Source organism: Poecilia reticulata, chromosome 10 (genome assembly GCF_904066995.2).
Source record: "Poecilia reticulata chromosome 10, P_reticulata-male-v2, whole genome shotgun sequence".
NCBI classification, from domain to species: Eukaryota; Metazoa; Chordata; class Actinopteri; order Cyprinodontiformes; family Poeciliidae; genus Poecilia; species Poecilia reticulata.
Window position 1 is genome coordinate 17,255,049 of NC_088839.1, and position 21,821 is coordinate 17,276,869.

The window sequence follows — 21,821 nt, forward strand, 5'->3', positions numbered from 1 at the left end:
TGCAGCTATTCATCGCATATAATACCTTTTCTTTCTGTCCGTGAGATTTCACAGGATGACTGAAACAGAAACACAATGGAAGTATCTAAAAACAATATTTCGTAAGGTTCCTTTGAAAAGATCTTTATGTGCTGAGAAATAATAATTTTAAATTGCTGTATTTTCTGCCACTTAAAAATATATCCTATGAATTATGTGTGGTTTGAAATAAACCACAGGATTTGACGACAAAGTAAAAATAAAAACCTTAAAAATTTAGTTTTAAATCTATTTCATCTTTCAAATGGTTTATTTGTGTTACACGGACATCTTATAATTTTAAATTGCTTTGTTCTGTCTATTCGCATCTCTTCTGATCTTATTGGATGTCGTAGTAAATGCACTGTGCCAATAGCATCATGCTTTGTACAAAGAGATCTACTCCCTCCCCCATCCATTCTCAGCACTGGAGCCAGTGCACTGCTCTGAGTATGAACGGAGACGAGCTTGCACTTTAACAGTAAAACTGAAAAAGTCATCTTTACTTTGCACCTTACGATGGGTTTATTATTTGGATTTCCCTGGAGTTTGCCTGTGTCGCCATTAACGGATTTCAGCATCTGTCCGCTTATTTTATAAGTATCGATGGGACGTAACGTGCTTTAACGGAGCGAGGATGACAAAGAGAATGGGACACCAGGAGTGGAGATGGCAGGCGCTTTGGTGGCATAATTTTTTGCTATTGTGGAATATAATACACGGACAGACTCGTTACAACATCCCAGAGGAGCTGGAACGAGGCTCTCTGGTTGGTAATATTGCCAAAGATCTCGGCTTGGGATTATCAGACATTTTTGAGCGTAAACTGCGGGTCGCCTCTGAGGCTGGTAAGCAGTATTTCAGCGTGGATGCGGGGAAGGGCGAGCTGGTGGTGAATGACAGAATAGACAGAGAGGCTCTGTGTGGACAAAGCGCCACCTGTGTGTTACCTCTGCAGGTTGTGGTAGAAAACCCGCTGCAGCTGCACAGGATAGAAGTGGAAATAAGAGACGTAAATGACAATGCTCCTACTTTTCTCAAAAGCAATCATGTAATCGAAATTGCTGAGTCCACCGTTGTAGGTGTTCATTTTCCCTTGGAGATGGCGGAGGACCCGGATGTTGGGAATAACGGATTAAAAACGTACACGCTAAGCAAAGATGAATGCTTTTCGATAAAAGTTAAGGAAATTGAAAATGGAAAAAAAATTCCAGAGCTAGTATTAAATAAATCATTAGACCGGGAGAAAAAGGCGACACATAGCTTAGTTCTCACTGCTATGGACGGAGGGAATCCCGTTAAGACCGGGATTTCAAAGATAACCATACACGTACTTGATATTAATGACAATGTTCCACAGTTTGAACAAAGTTTTTATAAGATTGCTGTTCAAGAAAACAGTGCAAACGGTTCATTTGTCATTTCTACCAAAGCATCAGACATAGATGAAGGTATAAATGGAGAAATTGAATACTCTTTTGGCGTACACACACCCCCATCAGTTCTGTCCTTATTTCACATAGATGCTGTAACTGGAGACATATATTTAAAACAGTCATTAGACTTCGAAGCTAAGGCATCATATCGAATAGATATTAGCGCAAAAGACAAAGGTTTGCCTAAGATGGAAGGACACTGCACTGTGCAGGTGGATGTATTAGACGTAAACGATAACGCTCCCGACATTCTTCTCACTTCTAAATCCACATCAGTGCCAGAAGACTCGAACAGCGGAACAGTGGTGGCTTTACTCAGCGTACGTGATCTTGATTCGGGTGATAACAGTAAAGTTAAACTTCAGATTCCAAAAGGTTCACCCTTTAGTCTAAAACCTTCCTTTTCTAATAATTACGCTATGATTACAAACGGCCCTTTAGACAGAGAGACGGTCCCAGAGTTTAACATCGAAATAACAGCTACGGATGGAGGATCTCCTCCTCTCTCCAGCACCAGGATTATCCCCGTTAGTATCACAGATATAAATGACAATCCACCTCTCTTCAGTCAGCCTTCATATAACGTGTATCTAAAAGAAAATATGGTTCCAGGTTCGATACTTTATTCAGTATCAGCGTCTGATCTGGATTCTGGTGAAAACGCAAAGATCTCTTACTCCATACTGGACTCTAAAGTGCAGGACGTCTCTGTCTCGTCTTATGTTTACATTAACTCAGATAACGGGAGCATCTACAGCATGCACTCGTTTGACTACGAGAAGCTGAAAGTGTTTCAGATTCAGGTTCAGGCAAAGGACCAGGGCTCTCCCTCTCTCAGCAGCAACGCCACTGTCCATGTTTTCATCCTGGACCAGAACGATAATACCCCCGCTGTTATTTATCCCTCCTCCGCTGCCCTGGGCTCCCTCTCTCATCAGAGGATGCCCCGCTCCGCTAAACCGGGTCACCTGGTTACCAAGGTAACGGCCGTGGACGCCGACTCGGGCCATAATGCCTGGATCTCGTATAGACTGGCGGAGGCCACAGACGCCTCTCTGTTCACCGTCAATCAGTACACAGGAGAGGTGAGGACTAAACGCGCTGTGTACGAGCAGGACGACTCCTCTCAGAGGCTGCTGATCGAGATCAAGGACGACGGGCAACCGGTTCAGTCCGCCACCGCCACGGTGTCCATCCTACTGGAGGACGGTCTCCACGAACCCATTTTAGACCTCCGACACAAAATGTCCGAGCCCAGTAAGAAAACCGGCAGAATCACCCTTTATTTGATTCTGTCTCTGGCCTCAGTGTCCGTGCTGTCTCTGGTGACTTTTTTCATCCTGGCGGTGAAATGTATCAGGGGCAGCAGAAGCAGCGGGAGCTGCTGCATGAGAAGGAGCGACTGTGATGATTACAAGAACCCCAACAGAAACCTGCAGATTCAGCTCAACACTGATGGACCTATAAAATACGTGGAGGTCCTGGGAGGAGACATGATGTCTCAGAGTCAGTCGTTCAGGTCCTGCATGTCTCCGATGTCAGAGTACAGTGATTTCACATTGATCAAACCCAGCAGCACCACAGACTTTAAAGAAGTCATCAGTGTTCTGGACGCGTCGTTACCCGACAGCACCTGGACCTTTGAGAGCCAGCAGGTGAGCTCAAATCATTGCATTATCACATTAGTGGAATAATTTAGCTAAAGAAATGAATGGCGGTCATTCTTGGTTGCTAGTTTTTGTAGCCAGTTGTGTATGCTTCAATTTACTTTTTTGCAGTATGATGTGGAAGACAGTTCTCAGTTCGGTTCGTTTGTAAAAACATATTTTGTCAAACAGGATAATATGTTAGTCTAACATGTTCACAAATATTCTATTCGTGAAATAAAATATTCTTACCAGCAAAATATTTTTGATGCTTGTTATTTTATTTATTTATTTATTTATTTATTTATTTATTTATTTATTTATTTATTTATTTATTTATTTATTTATTTATTTATTTATTGTTATTTTTAATCCATTAGAAAGTTAAAGTTCCAGTAGCACAATTAAAGTCAGCGGACTGGTAAATGTGTTAAAAGTTCAATCTCTACAGCACCGCGCAGAGCTGCTTTCATAAGCACGGCTGTATCTTTAAAAGCTCTGCTCAGAGCGCTTCCCGTTGGATGACGGGGAAGCATGCTGTGCTCCAACCGCAGGCAAGGAAAGTACAAAGAGATCTACCCCCTCCTCCAGCAGCTTCAGCATCACAAAACGTTCATAATGCAATGAGTTGGATAGCAGTGTGAGACGCTTATAGCTCGGACCTTAGAATAAAATTATTGATTTTCAGCTGAAGTCATGAATGAACATGGTTTCGGATTGATTCAGATTTTGTTTGATTCTTCCTGGAACTGGACAAGTGCCACCATTTTCATGATGGGAAATATTATGAGCTAACGGATCCGGGATGACAAAGAAAATGGGATACCGAGACTGGAGATGGCAGGCGCTCTGGTGGTATCAGCTCTTTATCCTGTGGAGTACAATTGAAGCCCAGACTCGCTACAGCATCCCAGAGGAACTAAAACAAGGCTCGGTGGTTGGAAATCTCGCCAAAGATTTGGGTTTGTCATTATCTGAGATTTTTGACCGTAAGGTGCGAGTCGCCTCAGAGGCTGGCGAGCAGTATTTCAGCGTGGATGCGGGGAAGGGCGAGCTGGTGGTGAATGACAGAATAGACAGAGAGGCTCTGTGTGGACAAAGTGTCAGCTGTGTTTTACCTTTACAAATTGTTATTGAAAACCCCTTACATTTACACCGACTTGATGTAGAAATTAAAGATATTAATGATAATTCTCCAATGTTTCAAGCAAAACAATTGTCTATAAAAATCGCAGAATCAGCAGCAGTGGGAACTCGCTTTGCATTGGAGAATGCAGAGGATCGAGATGTTGGAAGTAACTCAGTAAAAACATACAGTTTATCAAGAAACGATTGTTTTGCGCTAAAAATGAAGGAGGTGGATGATGGCAGAGCAGTCCCCGAACTAGTACTGGAAAAAACTCTTGATCGAGAGAAGAAAGCTGTTCATGAACTAAAACTGACTGCAATTGATGGGGGAAATCCGGCCCTTTCCGGTACAGCGCAAATTGTAATTAATGTGCTTGATATTAATGATAATTTTCCTGTGTTTGAAAAAAATACGTATAAAATTTCTTTACCAGAAAATACTGAAAAGGGTACATCTGTGATTAAAATTACTGCGACTGACGCTGATGAGGGACCGAACGGAGAAATAGAGTTCTTTTTCGGTCCTAGGACACCAGAGTCCGTGTTATCCATTTTTGAAATAAAATCATTAACTGGAGATATTTATTTAACGGGAAATTTGGATTATGAAAAATCCACCTCCTATAAAATTGAAATATCTGCGAAAGACAAAGGAGTCCCTGAAATGGAGAGTCACTGTCGCCTTCAGATTGATGTTTTAGATATTAATGACAATATACCAGAAATTGTTCTCACCTCTGAACCTCAGCCTGTGCGGGAAGACGCGCCAAGCGGTACAGTGGTTGCTTTGCTTAATGCACGTGATGCTGACTCTGGTAATAATAGTAAAGTTACGCTGCAGTTAAATAAAGGCTCTCCTTTTGCTCTTAAACCTTCGTTTTCTAATAATTATGCGCTGGTTACTAGCGGCCCTTTGGATAGAGAAAAGTTCTCAGAGTATAATATCGAGATAACAGCCAGTGATTCGGGTTCTCCTCCACTTTCTAGTAAAAAAGTTATGCGAGTAGCAATCACTGATGTGAATGACAATCCTCCAGCTTTCAGTCAGCCCTCCTATAATGTGTACTTAAAGGAGAACGGAGTACCTGGTTCAATACTTTACTCTGTATTAGCATCTGATCTGGATTCTGGTGAAAACGCTAAGATCTCTTACTCCATACTAGACTCTAAAGTGCAGGACGTCTCTGTCTCGTCGTATGTTTACATTAACTCAGATAACGGGAGCATCTACAGCATGCACTCGTTTGACTACGAGAAGCTGAAAGTGTTTCAGATTCAGGTTCAGGCAAAGGACCAGGGCTCTCCCTCTCTCAGCAGCAACGCCACTGTCCATGTTTTCATCCTGGACCAGAACGATAACACCCCCGCTGTTATTTACCCCTCCTCCGCTGCCCTGGGCTCCCTCTCTCATCAGAGGATGCCCCGCTCCGCAAAACCGGGTCACCTGGTTACCAAGGTAACGGCTGTGGACGCTGACTCGGGCCATAATGCCTGGATCTCGTACAGACTGGCGGAGGCCACAGATGCCTCTCTTTTCACCGTCAATCAGTACACAGGAGAGGTGAGGACTAAACGCGCTGTGTACGAGCAGGACGACTCCTCTCAGAGGCTGCTGATAGAGATCAAGGACGACGGGCAACCGGTTCAGTCCGCCACCGCCACGGTGTCCATCCTACTGGAGGACGGTCTCCACGAACCCATTTTAGACCTTCGACACAAAATGTCCGAGCCCAGTAAGAAAACCGGCAGAATCACCCTTTATTTGATTCTGTCTCTGGCCTCAGTGTCCGTGCTGTCTCTGGTGACTTTTTTCATCCTGGCGGTGAAATGCATCAGGGGCAGCAGAAGCAGCGGGAGCTGCTGCATGAGAAGGAGCGACTGTGATGATTACAAGAACCCCAACAGAAACCTGCAGATTCAGCTCAACACTGATGGACCTATAAAATACGTGGAGGTCCTGGGAGGAGACATGATGTCTCAGAGTCAGTCGTTCAGGTCCTGCATGTCTCCGATGTCAGAGTACAGTGATTTCACATTGATCAAACCCAGCAGCACCACAGACTTTAAAGAAGTCATCAGTGTTCTGGACGCGTCGTTACCCGACAGCACCTGGACCTTTGAGAGCCAGCAGGTGAGCTAAGCGAACAGCAATCTTTATACAAAAATCAATGGCTTAATACTGATATGTTCTTTATATAATTTACATTGCGGAGTGAAAGCGATTCTTTCGCGGTTTACTTGTTGACTTTTTTATGTCAATTGTTGTATTTTGTGGCAAGTTGATGTGCTAATTAGCTGATTTTCTTGAAGCCATATCCCGTATATGATTTTTGTTTTCAGCTCGAAATATTCTGGTAAGATTAAAACTTTCCTTTACAGTTTCATGAAAGACATGACTTTTCAGCACCACAAACTGAACAGCGACAACTGCATTATTTCTGACACGAGACACAAACTGCTGAAAATGTATTTGCTAGTAAAACTGTGATTCACAGTTTGTGTCAAATTGATGTAAAGCACAGAATCTATATTGCATTTTTTATTATTATAATTTTTTTTGTCATCATATTTTAAAATCAGCCATGCTCTTTCTTTATCCATGAGTTCGGGAGAGATTCGTTTCTCCTTTCTCCGTTGCAATGATGCTGAGCTTTTCACCACACACACATCTTTAAATTAAATCCCCACCACTTCTCGTACTGGACGATAGAAGTGTATAGTGAGCACCAATGAAACGCAAAGCTGTACAAAGAGATCTAGTCCCTCCCCCATCCAGACACACAGTCACAATCTCTCCTAGAGCAAGCAGATGGATGAAACGGAGCGATGTTACTAATAGAGCTAAAGGAAACACATGAGATGGAAATATTTATTAACCTTAACTTTGGAATCTTGCATTGGATTAATCGTTTACTACCATGAATGACACAGACCGCATTTTGATTACCTCACTGGAAAATAATTCTTGAGAATCCGGGATGACAAAGACAATAGGATACCGAGGCTGGAGATGGAAAGCATTTTGGTGGCAGCGTTTCTTTCTCCTATGGACTACAATAGAAGCTCAAACGCGTTACGGCATTCCAGAGGAACTAAAACGGGGTTCTGTGGTCGGGAATCTCGCCAAAGATTTGGGTTTGTCATTATCTGAGATTTTTGACCGTAAACTGCGGGTCGCCTCTGAGTCTGGCGAGCAGCATTTCAGCGTGGATGCGGGGAAGGGCGAGCTGGTGGTGAATGACCGAATAGACAGAGAGGCTTTATGTGGACAAAGCGCTAGCTGTGTGTTACCTTTGCAGCTTGTTATTGAAAACCCCTTACATTTACACCGACTGGAGGTAGAAATTAAAGATATTAATGATAATTCTCCCGTGTTTCAAGCAAAAGAGTTGTCTTTGAAAATTGCAGAATCGGCAGCAGTAGGAACTCGCTTTCTTTTGGAAACCGCGGAGGATTTAGACGTAGGGGTTAATTCTGTCAAGTCTTACACTTTGACAAAAAACGAATGCTTCACACTAAAAATGAAAGATGTTAATGGTGGCAGAGCCGTTCCTGAGTTGGTGTTAGAAAAGACTCTTGATCGGGAGAAAAAAGCAGTTCATGATCTAAAATTGACAGCAGTAGATGGGGGAAATCCAGCCCTTTCCGGTACCTCAGAAATTGTAATTACTGTGCTTGATATTAATGACAATTTCCCTGTGTTTGAAAAAAATACCTACACAGTCTCTTTGGAGGAGAGTACTGTCAAAGATATAGCTATAATTAAAATTACTGCTACGGACGCAGATGAGGGATCTAATGGAGAAATTGAATTTTCATTTGGTTCGAGGACCCCAGAGTCCGTCTTATCCATATTTGAAATTAGACCATCAACAGGAGAAATATATTTGAAAGGACATTTGGATTATGAGAAGGACACCTCATATAAAATAGAAATATCTGCGAAAGACAAAGGAGTTCCTGAAATGGAAAGTTACTGTCATTTACAGATAGATGTTTTAGACATTAATGACAACATACCAGAAATTGTTCTCACCTCTGAACCTCAGCCTGTGCGGGAAGACGCGCCAAGCGGTACAGTAGTTGCTTTGCTTAATGCACGTGATGCTGACTCCGGTAATAATAGTAAAGTTACGCTGCAGTTAAATAAAGGCTCTCCTTTTGCTCTTAAACCTTCGTTTTCTAATAATTATGCGCTGGTTACAAACGGCCCTTTGGATAGAGAAAGATTCTCAGAGTATAATATCGAAATAACAGCCAGTGATTCGGGTTCTCCTCCACTTTCTAGTAAAAAAGTTATGCGAGTAACCATCAATGATGTGAATGACAACCCACCTGTTTTTACCCAGTCTTTTTATAACGTGTATCTGAAAGAGAACGGAGTCCCAGGATCTATACTTTATTCAGTATCAGCATCTGATCTGGATTCTGGTGAAAACGCTAAGATCTCTTACTCCATACTGGACTCTAAAGTGCAGGACGTCTCTGTCTCGTCGTATGTTTACATTAACTCAGATAACGGGAGCATCTACAGCATGCACTCGTTTGACTACGAGAAGCTGAAAGTGTTTCAGATTCAGGTTCAGGCAAAGGACCAGGGCTCTCCCTCTCTCAGCAGCAACGCCACTGTCCATGTTTTCATCCTGGACCAGAACGATAATACCCCCGCTGTTATTTACCCCTCCTCCGCTGCCCTGGGCTCCCTCTCTCATCAGAGGATGCCCCGCTCCGCTAAACCGGGTCACCTGGTTACCAAGGTAACGGCCGTGGACGCCGACTCGGGCCATAATGCCTGGATCTCGTATAGACTGGCGGAGGCCACAGACGCCTCTCTGTTCACCGTCAATCAGTACACAGGAGAGGTGAGGACTAAACGCGCTGTGTACGAGCAGGACGACTCCTCTCAGAGGCTGCTGATCGAGATCAAGGACAACGGGCAACCGGTTCAGTCCGCCACCGCCACGGTGTCCATCCTACTGGAGGACGGTCTCCACGAACCCATTTTAGACCTCCGACACAAAATGTCCGAGCCCAGTAAGAAAACTGGCAGAATCACCCTTTATTTGATTCTGTCTCTGGCCTCAGTGTCCGTGCTGTCTCTGGTGACTTTTTTCATCCTGGCGGTGAAATGCATCAAGGGCAGCAGAAGCAGCGGGAGCTGCTGCATGAGAAGGAGCGACTGTGATGATTACAAGAACCCCAACAGAAACCTGCAGATTCAGCTCAACACTGATGGACCTATAAAATACGTGGAGGTTCTGGGAGGAGACATGATGTCTCAGAGTCAGTCGTTCAGGTCCTGCATGTCTCCGATGTCAGAGTACAGTGATTTCACATTGATCAAACCCAGCAGCACCACAGACTTTAAAGAAGTCATCAGTGTTCTGGACGCGTCGTTACCCGACAGCACCTGGACCTTTGAGAGCCAGCAGGTGAGCTAAGCGAACAACGATCTTTATTTATTAAACCAACTGTCTTATGTATTTATTCTATTTTATTTTTCTTTGAAATGCTGAAGGAAAACAAGCTATAACTGACTTGTTTTTACGTTTATTTTCATCTGTGCCGTTGCTCTTGCGTCTCGGGGCTGTTTGATATGTCATTCAGTTCGCTTTCGCACGGTAGCTTCCAAATTGTGAGTTCTTCTTTCCACTTAATCTGTTTTTTATCCATCCATCCATTTTCTTATACCCTTGTCCCTTAGTGGGATCGGGAGGGTTGTTGGTATCAGTTTTTTTATGTTGTATCAATTTTACTTTTTCAGTTCAAGTTGTCGCTTTCCAGCACCTCAACACTCAACAGCGACAACTTGAACACGATTTCTGATGAGAGGTCTAAGCTGCTGAAAACAGGATTGTAATTTGAAATAGTATTAAGTAGTATAATATATAGTATAATAGTATTAAGAGTTAATTCCATATGGTACATAATTTATAAATCTGTCTTTTTTTGTAAATCACAACTTTCTATATATCTATATTTTTGTCATTACTATTACGTGCAATGATAATTTCAGTCTCACTTTATGGGGAAAAAATAGTTCTACTTTAATTTAGTTCTCTTCAGATCATCTGTGTCTTTATATGAAATGCTCACTCCCTTAATGGATGGCAGAAATGGATGTTGAGCACCAATGAAACGCAGAGTTGTACAAAGAGATCTAGTCCCTCCCCCATGCAGCCACACAGTCACAATCTCTACCTCTGCAAGCAGATGGATGGAACGGAGCAATGCTACTAACACGGCTAAAGCAAAGAAAAAATATACACATGCTTTTTAGTCGTGATTTTGGAATGTTTCGTTTGATTGATTCTTTACTGCCATGGACGACATTGATACTTTGCATTCTTGACTATTTCACTGGAAAATAATTCTTGAGAATCCGGAATGACAAAGACAAAAGGATCCCGGGACTGGAGATGGAAAGCGCTCTGGTGGAATCAGTTATTTCTCCTGTGGAGTACAATAGAAGCACAGACTCGCTACAGCATCCCAGAGGAACTAAAACCGGGTTCTGTGGTTGGAAATCTCGCCAAGGATTTGGGTTTGTCATTATCTGAAATTTTTGACCGTAAGCTGCGGGTCGCCTCTGAGGCTGGCGAGCAGTATTTCAGCGTGGATGCGGGGAAGGGCGAGCTGGTGGTGAATGACAGAATAGACAGAGAGGCTCTGTGCGGACAAAGCGTCAGCTGTGTTTTAACTCTGCAAATTGTTATTGATAAACCTTTACAGCTGTACCGAGTAGAAGTGGAAATACAAGACGTGAATGATAATTCCCCCACGTTTCCCTCGACAGAAAAAATATTGCAAATAGCTGAGTCGGCAGCGGCAGGGACACATTTTCCGCTAGAAACAGCTCAAGATCTTGATGTTGGCGTTAACTCGGTGAGATCGTATACTCTGAGCAAAGACGAGTTCTTTAGTTTGAAAATTAAAGAAGTGTCTGGTGGAAAGAGAGTCCCAGAGTTAGCTCTGTCTAAATCTATTGACAGAGAGAAAAAACCCACACATACTTTGACGCTCACTGCCGTAGATGGGGGAAATCCAGTTAGGTCTGGGACCTGTCAAATAACGATAAATGTCCTTGATATTAACGACAATTTTCCTGCATTTGAGAAAAGCATATACAAAGTTTCCATAGGTGAAAACGCGCTGAAAGGGGCGCCAGTTCTTACGCTGGCTGCTAAAGATGCTGATGAAGGTCTTAACGGAGAGGTTGAATTTGCTTTTGGTGCGCACACACCAGACAACGTCCGATCTGTTTTTGATATACACCCATTAACTGGGGAAATAAGCCTGATCGGTAATTTAGACTTTGAAACCAACTCTAATTATGAGATAGACATTTCTGCTACTGATAAAGGAAGTCCGAGAATGGAGGGGCATTGCACTGTCCATGTTGAAGTGTTAGACGTTAACGACAATCCTCCAAACATATTTCTGACCTCTCAACCAAACTCTGTGCCTGAGAATTCACCCAGTGGTACAGTAGTGGCTTTAATTAGCGCAAGAGATGTTGACTCTGGAGATAATGGTAAAGTAATACTACAGCTTAACAAAAATGTTCCCTTTAAGCTAAAAGCGTCATTTTCTGATAACTATGCGTTGATTACAAATGGTCCTTTAGACAGAGAAAAATTCTCAGAGTATGAAGTTGAGATTACTGCCACTGACTTAGGTTCACCACCAATGAGCAGTAAAAAGACAATAAACGTCAATATTACGGATGTAAATGACAATCCACCTGTTTTTACGCAACTCACATATACTGTGTATTTAAAAGAAAATGGATTAGCGGGATCTATACTTCACTCAGTGTCCGCATCTGATTTGGATTCTGGTGAAAACGCAAAGATCTCTTACTCCATACTGGACTCTAAAGTGCAGGACGTCTCTGTCTCGTCTTATGTTTACATTAACTCAGATAACGGGAGCATCTACAGCATGCACTCGTTTGACTACGAGAAGCTGAAAGTGTTTCAGATTCAGGTTCAGGCAAAGGACCAGGGCTCTCCCTCTCTCAGCAGCAACGCCACTGTCCATGTTTTCATCCTGGACCAGAACGACAATACCCCCGCTGTTATTTACCCCTCCTCCGCTGCCCTGGGCTCCCTCTCTCATCAGAGGATGCCCCGCTCCGCTAAACCGGGTCACCTGGTTACCAAGGTAACGGCCGTGGACGCCGACTCGGGCCATAATGCCTGGATCTCGTACAGACTGGCGGAGGCCACAGACGCCTCTCTGTTCACCGTCAATCAGTACACAGGAGAGGTGAGGACTAAACGCGCTGTGTACGAGCAGGACGACTCCTCTCAGAGGCTGCTGATAGAGATCAAGGACGACGGGCAACCGGTTCAGTCCGCCACCGCCACGGTGTCCATCCTACTGGAGGACGGTCTCCATGAACCCATTTTAGACCTCCGACACAAAATGTCCGAGCCCAGTAAGAAAACCGGCAGAATCACCCTTTATTTGATTCTGTCTCTGGCCTCAGTGTCCGTGCTGTCTCTGGTGACTTTTTTCATCCTGGCGGTGAAATGCATCAGGGGCAGCAGAAGCAGCGGGAGCTGCTGCATGAGAAGGAGCGACTGTGATGATTACAAGAACCCCAACAGAAACCTGCAGATTCAGCTCAACACTGATGGACCTATAAAATACGTGGAGGTTCTGGGAGGAGACATGATGTCTCAGAGTCAGTCGTTCAGGTCCTGCATGTCTCCGATGTCAGAGTACAGTGATTTCACATTGATCAAACCCAGCAGCACCACAGACTTTAAAGAAGTCATCAGTGTTCTGGACGCGTCGTTACCCGACAGCACCTGGACCTTTGAGAGCCAGCAGGTGAGCATAGTGTCGCATTAATGGTCATTTAGATAGATTTACATCAACATTAAACACATTTTGTGAAAGTTACATTTATCTTAAAGAAAAAACATTTTACTTTCTGCTGATTTACTTTTCCTGTACTCTGCTGACTATTATTTTTTAAACCTGAAAATAGGGCGTCACATATTCATTGCATTTTAGAGCAAAGCATTTCAGCACTGCACTGCTGGACAGCGACCGTAATCCCAAGAAATGTAGAGGACAACACCAAATATTGACACAGAATTAATGAACGAAATATTTAATTTTAACCTCAACAAAGTACAACTAAATTGTACAAAATATATTTACAATCCTGAATAATATTTGTGGTTTTTTTACATATTGTCTGATGTAAATTTAAATATCTCACTTTGCTGTTTCTTTGCTATCTTATCGTTCTTCAAAAATGACGTAGATGTGTCTTTAACAGTGTTACTCTGATTGGAAATCAGAGGTGGATGCTGGGAACCAATAGAATACATCACAGAAAAAAGAGATCTAGTCCCTCCCCCCTGCAGCTTCAGCAGCCACAATGTTCACGGAGGGAGAACAGTCAGCAAATAATTCATATTTTAGGAGCTCAGCATCATGTCTTTATTTAATGTTTGACCAGAAATAGCTATTAATCCAACTGGATATGTTGCGCTCGCCGGATATCCCTTTTCCCTCTCTGATCTGCGCTTATGTGGAATGGAAACGGGTTCGTTTGTAGAATGAGGATGACAAAGAGGAAAGAACACCGAGACTGGAGATGGCAGGCGCTTTGGTGGCATCATTTCTTTCTTCTGTGGAATACAATACATGGACAAACTCGTTACAGCATACAAGAGGAGCTGAAACGGGGCTCTGTGGTTGGGAATCTTGCAAAAGATCTGGGTTTGGGATTATCGGACATTTTTGAGCGTAAACTGCGTGTCCCCTCGGAGGCTGGTGGGCAGCATTTCAGCGTGGATGTGGGGAAGGGCGAGTTGGTGGTGAATGACAGAATAGACAGAGAGGCTTTATGTGGACAAAGCGCCAGCTGCATATTGCCTCTGCAGGTTGTAATCGAGGATCCGCTGCAGTTGCATCGAATTGAAGTTGAAATAAGAGATATTAATGACAATTCTCCAAATTTCCTTTCAAACGAGATTTCTTTATATATAGCCGAATTGGCGGCGGTTGGTACGCGCTTTCCTTTAGAGAGCGCAGGGGACCCTGATGTTGGGAGCAATTCACTTAAATCTTATACACTCAGTAAAAACGACTGCTTCTCCCTGAAGATAAAAGAAATCGAGGGTGGAAAGGCTGCCCCGGAGCTCTATTTGGAAAAAACTCTTGACCGAGAGAAAACGTCTGTTCACAAAATATTGCTGACAGCGTTAGACGGAGGAAATCCTGTACGGTCTGGAACTACACAAATAACTATAAATGTTCTTGATATTAATGATAATTTTCCGGTGTTTGAGAAAAACTTGTACAAAATATCTTTGGGTGAAAAAAGTTTGAAAGGAATAGTTATTATTAAACCCAAAGCTACAGATGCAGACGAAGGCTCAAACGGTGAAGTTGAATTTTCATTTGGGCCTCGCACACCGCCTTCTGTACTGTCAGCCTTTGATATTCACTCTTTAACTGGTGAAATAACTCTGAAAGGGGATTTAGACTATGAGACAGTTAAGTCATATGACATTGATGTCATCGCAAAGGACAAAGGCAGTCCTCAGATGGAAGGCCACTGTCGTGTCCAGGTAGACATAACTGATTTTAATGATAACGCCCCAGAAATAGTTTTTACTTCTCAGCCTAAACCTGTGCGCGAAGACGCGCCAAGCGGCACTGTGGTTGCTCTGATAAGTGCAAAAGACCTTGACTCCGGCGATAACGGTAAAGTAACTCTACATCTCGCCAAAGGTCCACCTTTTAATCTGAAGCCTTCATTTTCTAATAATTATGCTCTAGTTACTAGCGGTACATTAGACAGAGAGAGCGCCTCTGACTATAATATTGAGATAACCGCCACTGATTCAGGTACTCCACAAATGTCCAGTACGAAAACTATTCATGTCAGCATCACTGATGTAAATGACAACCCTCCTAGTTTTTCTCAGTCGTCCTACAATGTGTATGTAAAAGAAAACGGATTACCGGGATCTATACTTTATTCAGTATCAGCGTCTGATCTGGATTCTGGTGAAAACGCAAAGATCTCTTACTCCATACTGGACTCTAAAGTGCAGGACGTCTCTGTCTCGTCGTATGTTTACATTAACTCAGATAACGGGAGCATCTACAGCATGCACTCGTTTGACTACGAGAAGCTGAAAGTGTTTCAGATTCAGGTTCAGGCAAAGGACCAGGGCTCTCCCTCTCTCAGCAGCAACGCCACTGTCCATGTTTTCATCCTGGACCAGAACGACAATACCCCCGCTGTTATTTACCCCTCCTCCGCTGCCCTGGGCTCCCTCTCTCATCAGAGGATGCCCCGCTCCGCTAAACCGGGTCACCTGGTTACCAAGGTAACGGCCGTGGACGCCGACTCGGGCCATAATGCCTGGATCTCGTACAGACTGGCGGAGGCCACAGACGCCTCTCTGTTCACCGTCAATCAGTACACAGGAGAGGTGAGGACTAAACGCGCTGTGTACGAGCAGGACGACTCCTCTCAGAGGCTGCTGATAGAGATCAAGGACGACGGGCAACCGGTTCAGTCCGCCACCGCCACGGTGTCCATCCTACTGGAGGACGGTCTCCATGAACCCATTTTAGACCTCCGACACAAAATGTCCGAGCCCAGTAAGAAAACCGGCAGAATCACCCTTTATTTGATTCTGTCTCTGGCCTCAGTGTCCGTGCTATCTCTGGTGACTTTTTTCATCCTGGCGGTGAAATGCATCAGGGGCAGCAGAAGCAGCGGGAGCTGCTGCATGAGAAGGAGCGACTGTGATGATTACAAGAACCCCAACAGAAACCTGCAGATTCAGCTCAACACTGATGGACCTATAAAATACGTGGAGGTTCTGGGAGGAGACATGATGTCTCAGAGTCAGTCGTTCAGGTCCTGCATGTCTCCGATGTCAGAGTACAGTGATTTCACATTGATCAAACCCAGCAGCACCACAGACTTTAAAGAAGTCATCAGTGTTCTGGATGCATCTTTACCCGACAGCACCTGGACCTTTGAGAGCCAGCAGGTGAGCTAAAAGAACAGCAACTATAATTTGTCTGTTATGTGTGTGAACAGACAAATTATGTCTGTTCACACACATAATTTGCTTATTTTGAGGTCTTGCGTCATGGATTTTACTATGCGTTCTGTTTAGTTTATTTTTGAGGACATGGCTTGAATTGAAAAATAGGTTAAAAACATTTTCCTAAAAGTGAGATTGACAATTATCCCCACAACAAATAAATAAAAAAGAATTAACACCACACCCAATATGTTTATCTAATTACATCTTTTAGAACAAAGGTATTAAAAAAGATATATATTCCTTCATTGTTTTTTTATTCATATTTATGATTTTGTCTTGATCTAATTTTTAATGCATTAATCCATTTTGGATTAATGCATTATATTTTAGTTTCTCTCTCTTTTTTCCTTAATTAAAGTAATCGAATTCTATGAGATACAATTGCTAAATACAGTTTACATAATTAGTACTTTTCTTTTCAGTTGTCATTCTCACAAACTTAAACTGGCCTTTTAAAATAATAAATTTAAGAATGAGCATTACTGCTTTTTTTAGATAAATGGATAAAGTCCAGATAAAAAGTAAAGTTTTTGTAAGTCAAAAAGTTTTTTGGGGAAACTACGCCCCCATGCGGAAGTAGAGCACACAGGTCTCTGTGTTATTTGTTTAACATTAGTTTGACGGTGCGCAGACAAATCTGACGGGAGGTAAATTGTCTTTCATTTACTTAAACGCCCATTGTTGTGCAAAGTGTACTTTTTCATATCCTTGCTGCTTGTTTCTTTCTGTTCCATCTGCCCTTTCAAATCTTCTTAAAACTTTAAAGTTTTGTTTCTTTTACTCGCCTGTGAGAGAGAAGTCAGTGAAAAGTTTGGTGTGGGTGTTGGAAGTGTGACAGCGCTGCTCCAGCTTTGTCTTCCAATGAGAGGGCAGGCTTCTGTGGTCTTTCCCCGCCCATGGAGAGAGTGAGGCGGAGGAGACAGAGCAGAGGTTTTGAGGAGCCAGGAGTAACTTTTGAGTTTTCTCCGTGATTTTCTTTTTTTTTCTCTCTCTCTCTCTTTAATGTCGGCCGCCATGACCATATCAAAGCTTTCCATCGCTTTGCTTTTAGAGTGGAAATGTTTACATCGAGCCGTGTAGGCTCGTTTTAACACTTAGTTATGGATACGTGACGGCGAAAGAAGTTAGAAACTTTCCCGATCCTGGGAGCGCAGCACAATGGACTGCAGGCAGAGGAAGCGCTCCGGAGGAGGGACGCTGTGGAGGATTTACCTCTGTCTAGCCTGTGTGTGCTCAGCGTCCGCTGAGCTCAGATATTCCGTATTGGAGGAACTAGATCCAGGCTCCGTGGTTGGAAACATCGCGAAAGATCTGAGCTATACGGCTCAGAGAATCGTCCAGAGGAAGCTACGGGTGGTCTCCGAGTCAGCGGTGGAGTATTTCGAGGTGAAGCAGGCAACTGGTGATTTAATAATTAAACAAAAAATTGACAGGGAACAACTGTGCGAACTGAGTTCAACGTGTTCGCAACAAATACAAATTATGCTGGAGGACCCGCTGGAGATCCATCGCGTCATGGTGGACATCCTGGATGTGAACGATAACGCGCCGCAGTTTTCAACCAGTAACATTTCTCTGGAGGTGTCGGAGGCGGCCGCGCCGGGCACGCGGTTCCGCTTGGAAAGCGCACACGATCCAGACGTGGGCACCAACTCCTTACGCACTTACCATGTGGCCACAAATGACTTTTTTACACTAAACGTGCAGTCTAAGAGTGACGGCAGCAAGTTTCCAGAACTTGTCGTGGATAAACCTCTGGACAGAGAGACGCAGGCCTCATTTCGCCTGTTGCTCACTGCCGTGGATGGGGGTCAGCCGGAGAAGTCTGGCTCAACACTTTTGCTCATTAAAATTCTGGATGTAAATGACAATGCTCCGGTTTTTGCCGAGACGGTGACGAAGGTGACGCTGTCGGAAAACGTCGCACAGGGCACTTTAGTTACAAAATTAAATGCGACTGACGCTGATTCTGGCAGCAACGGTGAAATATCATTCCTGTTTAGTAAATACACACCAGAACGTGTTCTCCAGCTTTTCACTGTGGACTCTAAGAGCGGGGAGATCCGTGTGAAGGGGGATGTAGACTACGAGAAGGCCGCATCTTATCACATCACAGTGCAGGCCAGAGATGGGGGATACCCTGCTATGGAGGGTTCCTGTAACGTCATAGTGGACATCATCGACGTGAATGACAACGCCCCAGAGGTGACACTGATGTCACCCATCAGCTCCATCAGAGAAGACTCGCCTCCAGAGAAAGTGATTGCTGTTATAAATGCTAAAGACCTGGACTCTGGAGACAATGGGAAGGTTACATTAACCATCCCACCAGGTTTGCCGTTTAAACTTATTTTAGCCTTTGATGGCCATTATAGTTTGAAAACTGCTGGCAGCCTGGACCGAGAAACTGTCCCAGAGTACGCAGTGGTTATCAAGGCGACTGATGCTGGCACCCCACCGCTCTCATCTCAGAAAACCTTTGTAGTGAAGCTCTTGGATGTAAATGACAATGCTCCGTCTTTCTCCCAGCCTTCATATTCTGTGGACATCCCTGAGAACAATTCCCCCAGCTCCCCGATTGCTGCTGTTTCTGCCACGGACTCTGATTTGGGTGAGAATGCTCGGATCTCCTATGCCATCCTTCCCAGCATGGTCCAGGACTCGCCCATCTCATCTTATGTGTACATTAACCCAGAAACCGGCCAAATATACAGCATGCGCTCCCTTGACCACGAGAAGCTCAATGCTTTCCGCATTCAGGTTCAGGCCCGGGATGCAGGGGAACCCCAACGGGCAACAAATGTCACTGTACATGTCTTTGTTGTGGACGTGAATGACAACTCACCAGTGATTGTTCATCCCTCCTACCCTAAAGACAAAAGACTGCAGCTCACTGTGCCCCCATCTGCCGGCCCAGGCCACGTCATAAATAAACTGGTGGCTGTGGATGCAGACAGTGGGCACAATGCATGGTTGTTTTACTCCATCGCTCCTGGACCAAATGTTGGCATGTTCCGTATCGGGGCCCACACCGGGGAGCTCCGCACAGCCCGCAAATGGGCCGAAGAGGAAGAGGGCTCTACTTATGACATAACGGTCATCATCCAGGACAACGGTGACCCACCAAGGTCCAGCTCGGTGAACATCACCGTAACTGTGGATGAGAAAGCCACAGCCGTCGACGTTCCAGTGAACACTCGCCACAACCACTTCTACCACCACAATGGAATGTCTAACATCACTTTATATCTCATAATCTCTCTCGCATGTGTGTCGGGTGTAGCTTTCATCACATTCGTGGTTCTCATGGTGCGCTGCCTAAGGCACCGTGACTCAGGACTGGGAGACTCTGAATGCTGCTGCTATGGCCACCACAGGTCCAGCCGCTACCACCAGAGGCCCAGCAAAGACCTGCACCTGCAGCTCAACACTGATGGACCCATACGATACATGGAGGTGGTGGGAGGGCCCCAGGAGCCACACACACGCACCTATCGACCGTGCTACTCCACTATATCTAGTCGAAGCGACTTTGTATTTATGAAGACACCCATGCTGAGTCCTAACAACACACTCAACATGACGCTCAGCAGGAAGAACCTCATGAACTCAGCCATTGAGGTGAGAGGAAGCCATCCACAGTTGGGATGAGAGCATCACTGAGTTTTATTGTAGATCATTCTATTTTAAATGTCTTTGAAACATCCCCAAAAGCAGTTTTCATTTAGTTTGTTAATTCTGAATTGTGACAGCATAGCAAAATGTGTCTTTGCTGGATTTTATGTGTGTCACTTTAGTTTTTGAAGATTATTTTCTTCATATTGTGAAAGGATTTTTGAGGTTCCCCTAATCTACACGGCTACTTCGTTTGAAGTAGAGTTGTTAAATATTTTTTAATCTAACTTAAAACTTACAAACTACTATCACTGGTTGCAAGCTATTTAAATAACAGAGAGCTTTCTGCATAGACAAAAAGGAGAAAGATAAAGACAAATGAAGATGAAAGAAGCTAGTTCAGCAAACGGTCAAATAGGAAAGTAAAGGGGAAAACATTAGTGCTTCTAACAGATGGGGGGGGGAGGAGGAGACATCTAGATGAAATGGGTCCTGCAGAGTCCACTCAGTGGAGTGGAGACAGAGAGGAACAGGATGACAGAAGGAGGGATGGTGGGGGTGAAGAGGAAAATGGCCAGATAGGTGGAAGTATAGGCCAAAGAATAAAGCAGTCACTGAAAAACAGGAATTTGCGGGGTCATCAGCCCGACCCTGACTTCCTGTTGTCCTCTGAACTTCTGGTGATTGGTTCCAGGAATCGGCAGCACATGTGAACCGGATCTTGCTCCGTCTGTCCCGTCCAGTCATTACTGTTGCTAGAGCTTTTGTTTTGTTTTTTCTTTTTTAAAAACCTTTTTTAACATTTCTTTCTCCTGCTTGCATGTATAATACTCTTCCTTTTCATACAAGTTTGTTGAGACTAATCTGAGTTGTGTTGTACCCGAGGTCAGGAGGACGCCATCTGTCTCCCTGCTCTAGTGACACGTGTGGAATGAGGACAGCAGTGGAAAAAAAAGAGAGGAAGGGACAGAAAACTGAAAAGGAAGCTTTGGCTTTACGCACGTGTGCCACAGTGACAGAAGGCGCAGGCCTTAATGGCTTTAGAGCAGTCGCCCTCACTAGGGGTGTTTATGTGCACGAGATTGCGTGTGCAAAGCTTCAATGTCAAGTAGTCCTGTGGTCGTGTGTAATTTTAGCAGGACCCTGCCTTCCCACTGCTCCTCTTTATGTCCTTTATCAATCCACAGTGTATTGTGTTGTTTTGGCACAGTTTGTTTAATAATGTGTGAGTTTTAAGGGGTCAGAGGCCTTTGCTAATATTGACTAATGTATGTTTGGTTCACATGAAGCTGCTTTAGTTAATTTTCTACAGTTTAGTTTACACATCTTTCTCACAACCTAAACTTTCTCATGGCTGAGTTTTACTGTTTTTCAGTCTAACTGAAAAACAATTGTCAACCAAGATCATTTCCAAACTTAGATTTTTTTATCCATTGTTTTGTGCATCCATTTTATATATATATATATATATATATATATATATATATATATATATATATAACTGTACAAAAGATATCCTCTTATAAAACTTCACAAGCCATTCTATGTTGAAATAATAGCACAACAATACTGGTAGCGTTATTGCGTTTGGCATGATTATGTTTGCATTTGGTAAACATAATCACAAACCCCAACGTGTGTCTTATAAACGTCACATTTATGTTGTGCTTCCACCAACACAATTGCTTCACGTCTAGAATCTGAGTGTGTTGTACATGCATATGTTTCTCTTGCCAGATGTTGGAACAAAATGGATTGCGTTGTTTATATGTTGGAACATACAAACAGAACAACTGGCTAGAGAAGTTTTTTGCCTGTATGTGGGATTATTGTGCATGGCTCACACTCATATGCTCACCAACTCGAGGGACGGCATT

The 21,821-nt window shown here is 43.8% G+C and overlaps 2 protein-coding genes and 1 pseudogene across 51 annotated transcripts in view; all 3 read left to right on the top strand.

Annotated features, from left to right (window-relative positions):
- The window catches only part of LOC103471737 (protocadherin gamma-C5-like), a 256,760-nt gene that overhangs the window by 224,812 nt on the left and 10,127 nt on the right, over positions 1-21,821 (top strand). For 2 of the 50 annotated variants that reach the window (XM_081611457.1, XM_081611471.1), the window contains exon 1: positions 10,467-13,069. The exons of 43 other annotated variants lie outside the window; for them this stretch is intronic. In XM_081611457.1, coding sequence (XP_081467583.1) covers positions 10,616-13,069 — 2,454 coding nt within the window. In that variant the 5' untranslated portion in view covers positions 10,467-10,615. Of the gene's footprint in view, positions 1-10,466; positions 13,070-13,452; positions 16,270-17,040; positions 19,951-21,821 lie in introns of those variants that run through there. 5 more of the 50 variants (XM_017307049.2, XM_017307053.2, XM_017307050.2 and 2 more) reach the window with 5 other exon arrangements.
- LOC145553056 (protocadherin gamma-C5 pseudogene) lies at positions 464-3,888 on the top strand (annotated as a pseudogene).
- LOC145553232 (uncharacterized) lies at positions 3,906-9,684 on the top strand. The gene is made up of 2 exons (XM_081612012.1): positions 3,906-6,363; positions 7,199-9,684. The coding sequence occupies exons 1-2, from the start codon at positions 3,906-3,908 to the stop codon at positions 9,667-9,669; spliced, it is 4,929 nt and encodes a 1,642-aa protein (XP_081468138.1). The 3' UTR covers positions 9,670-9,684.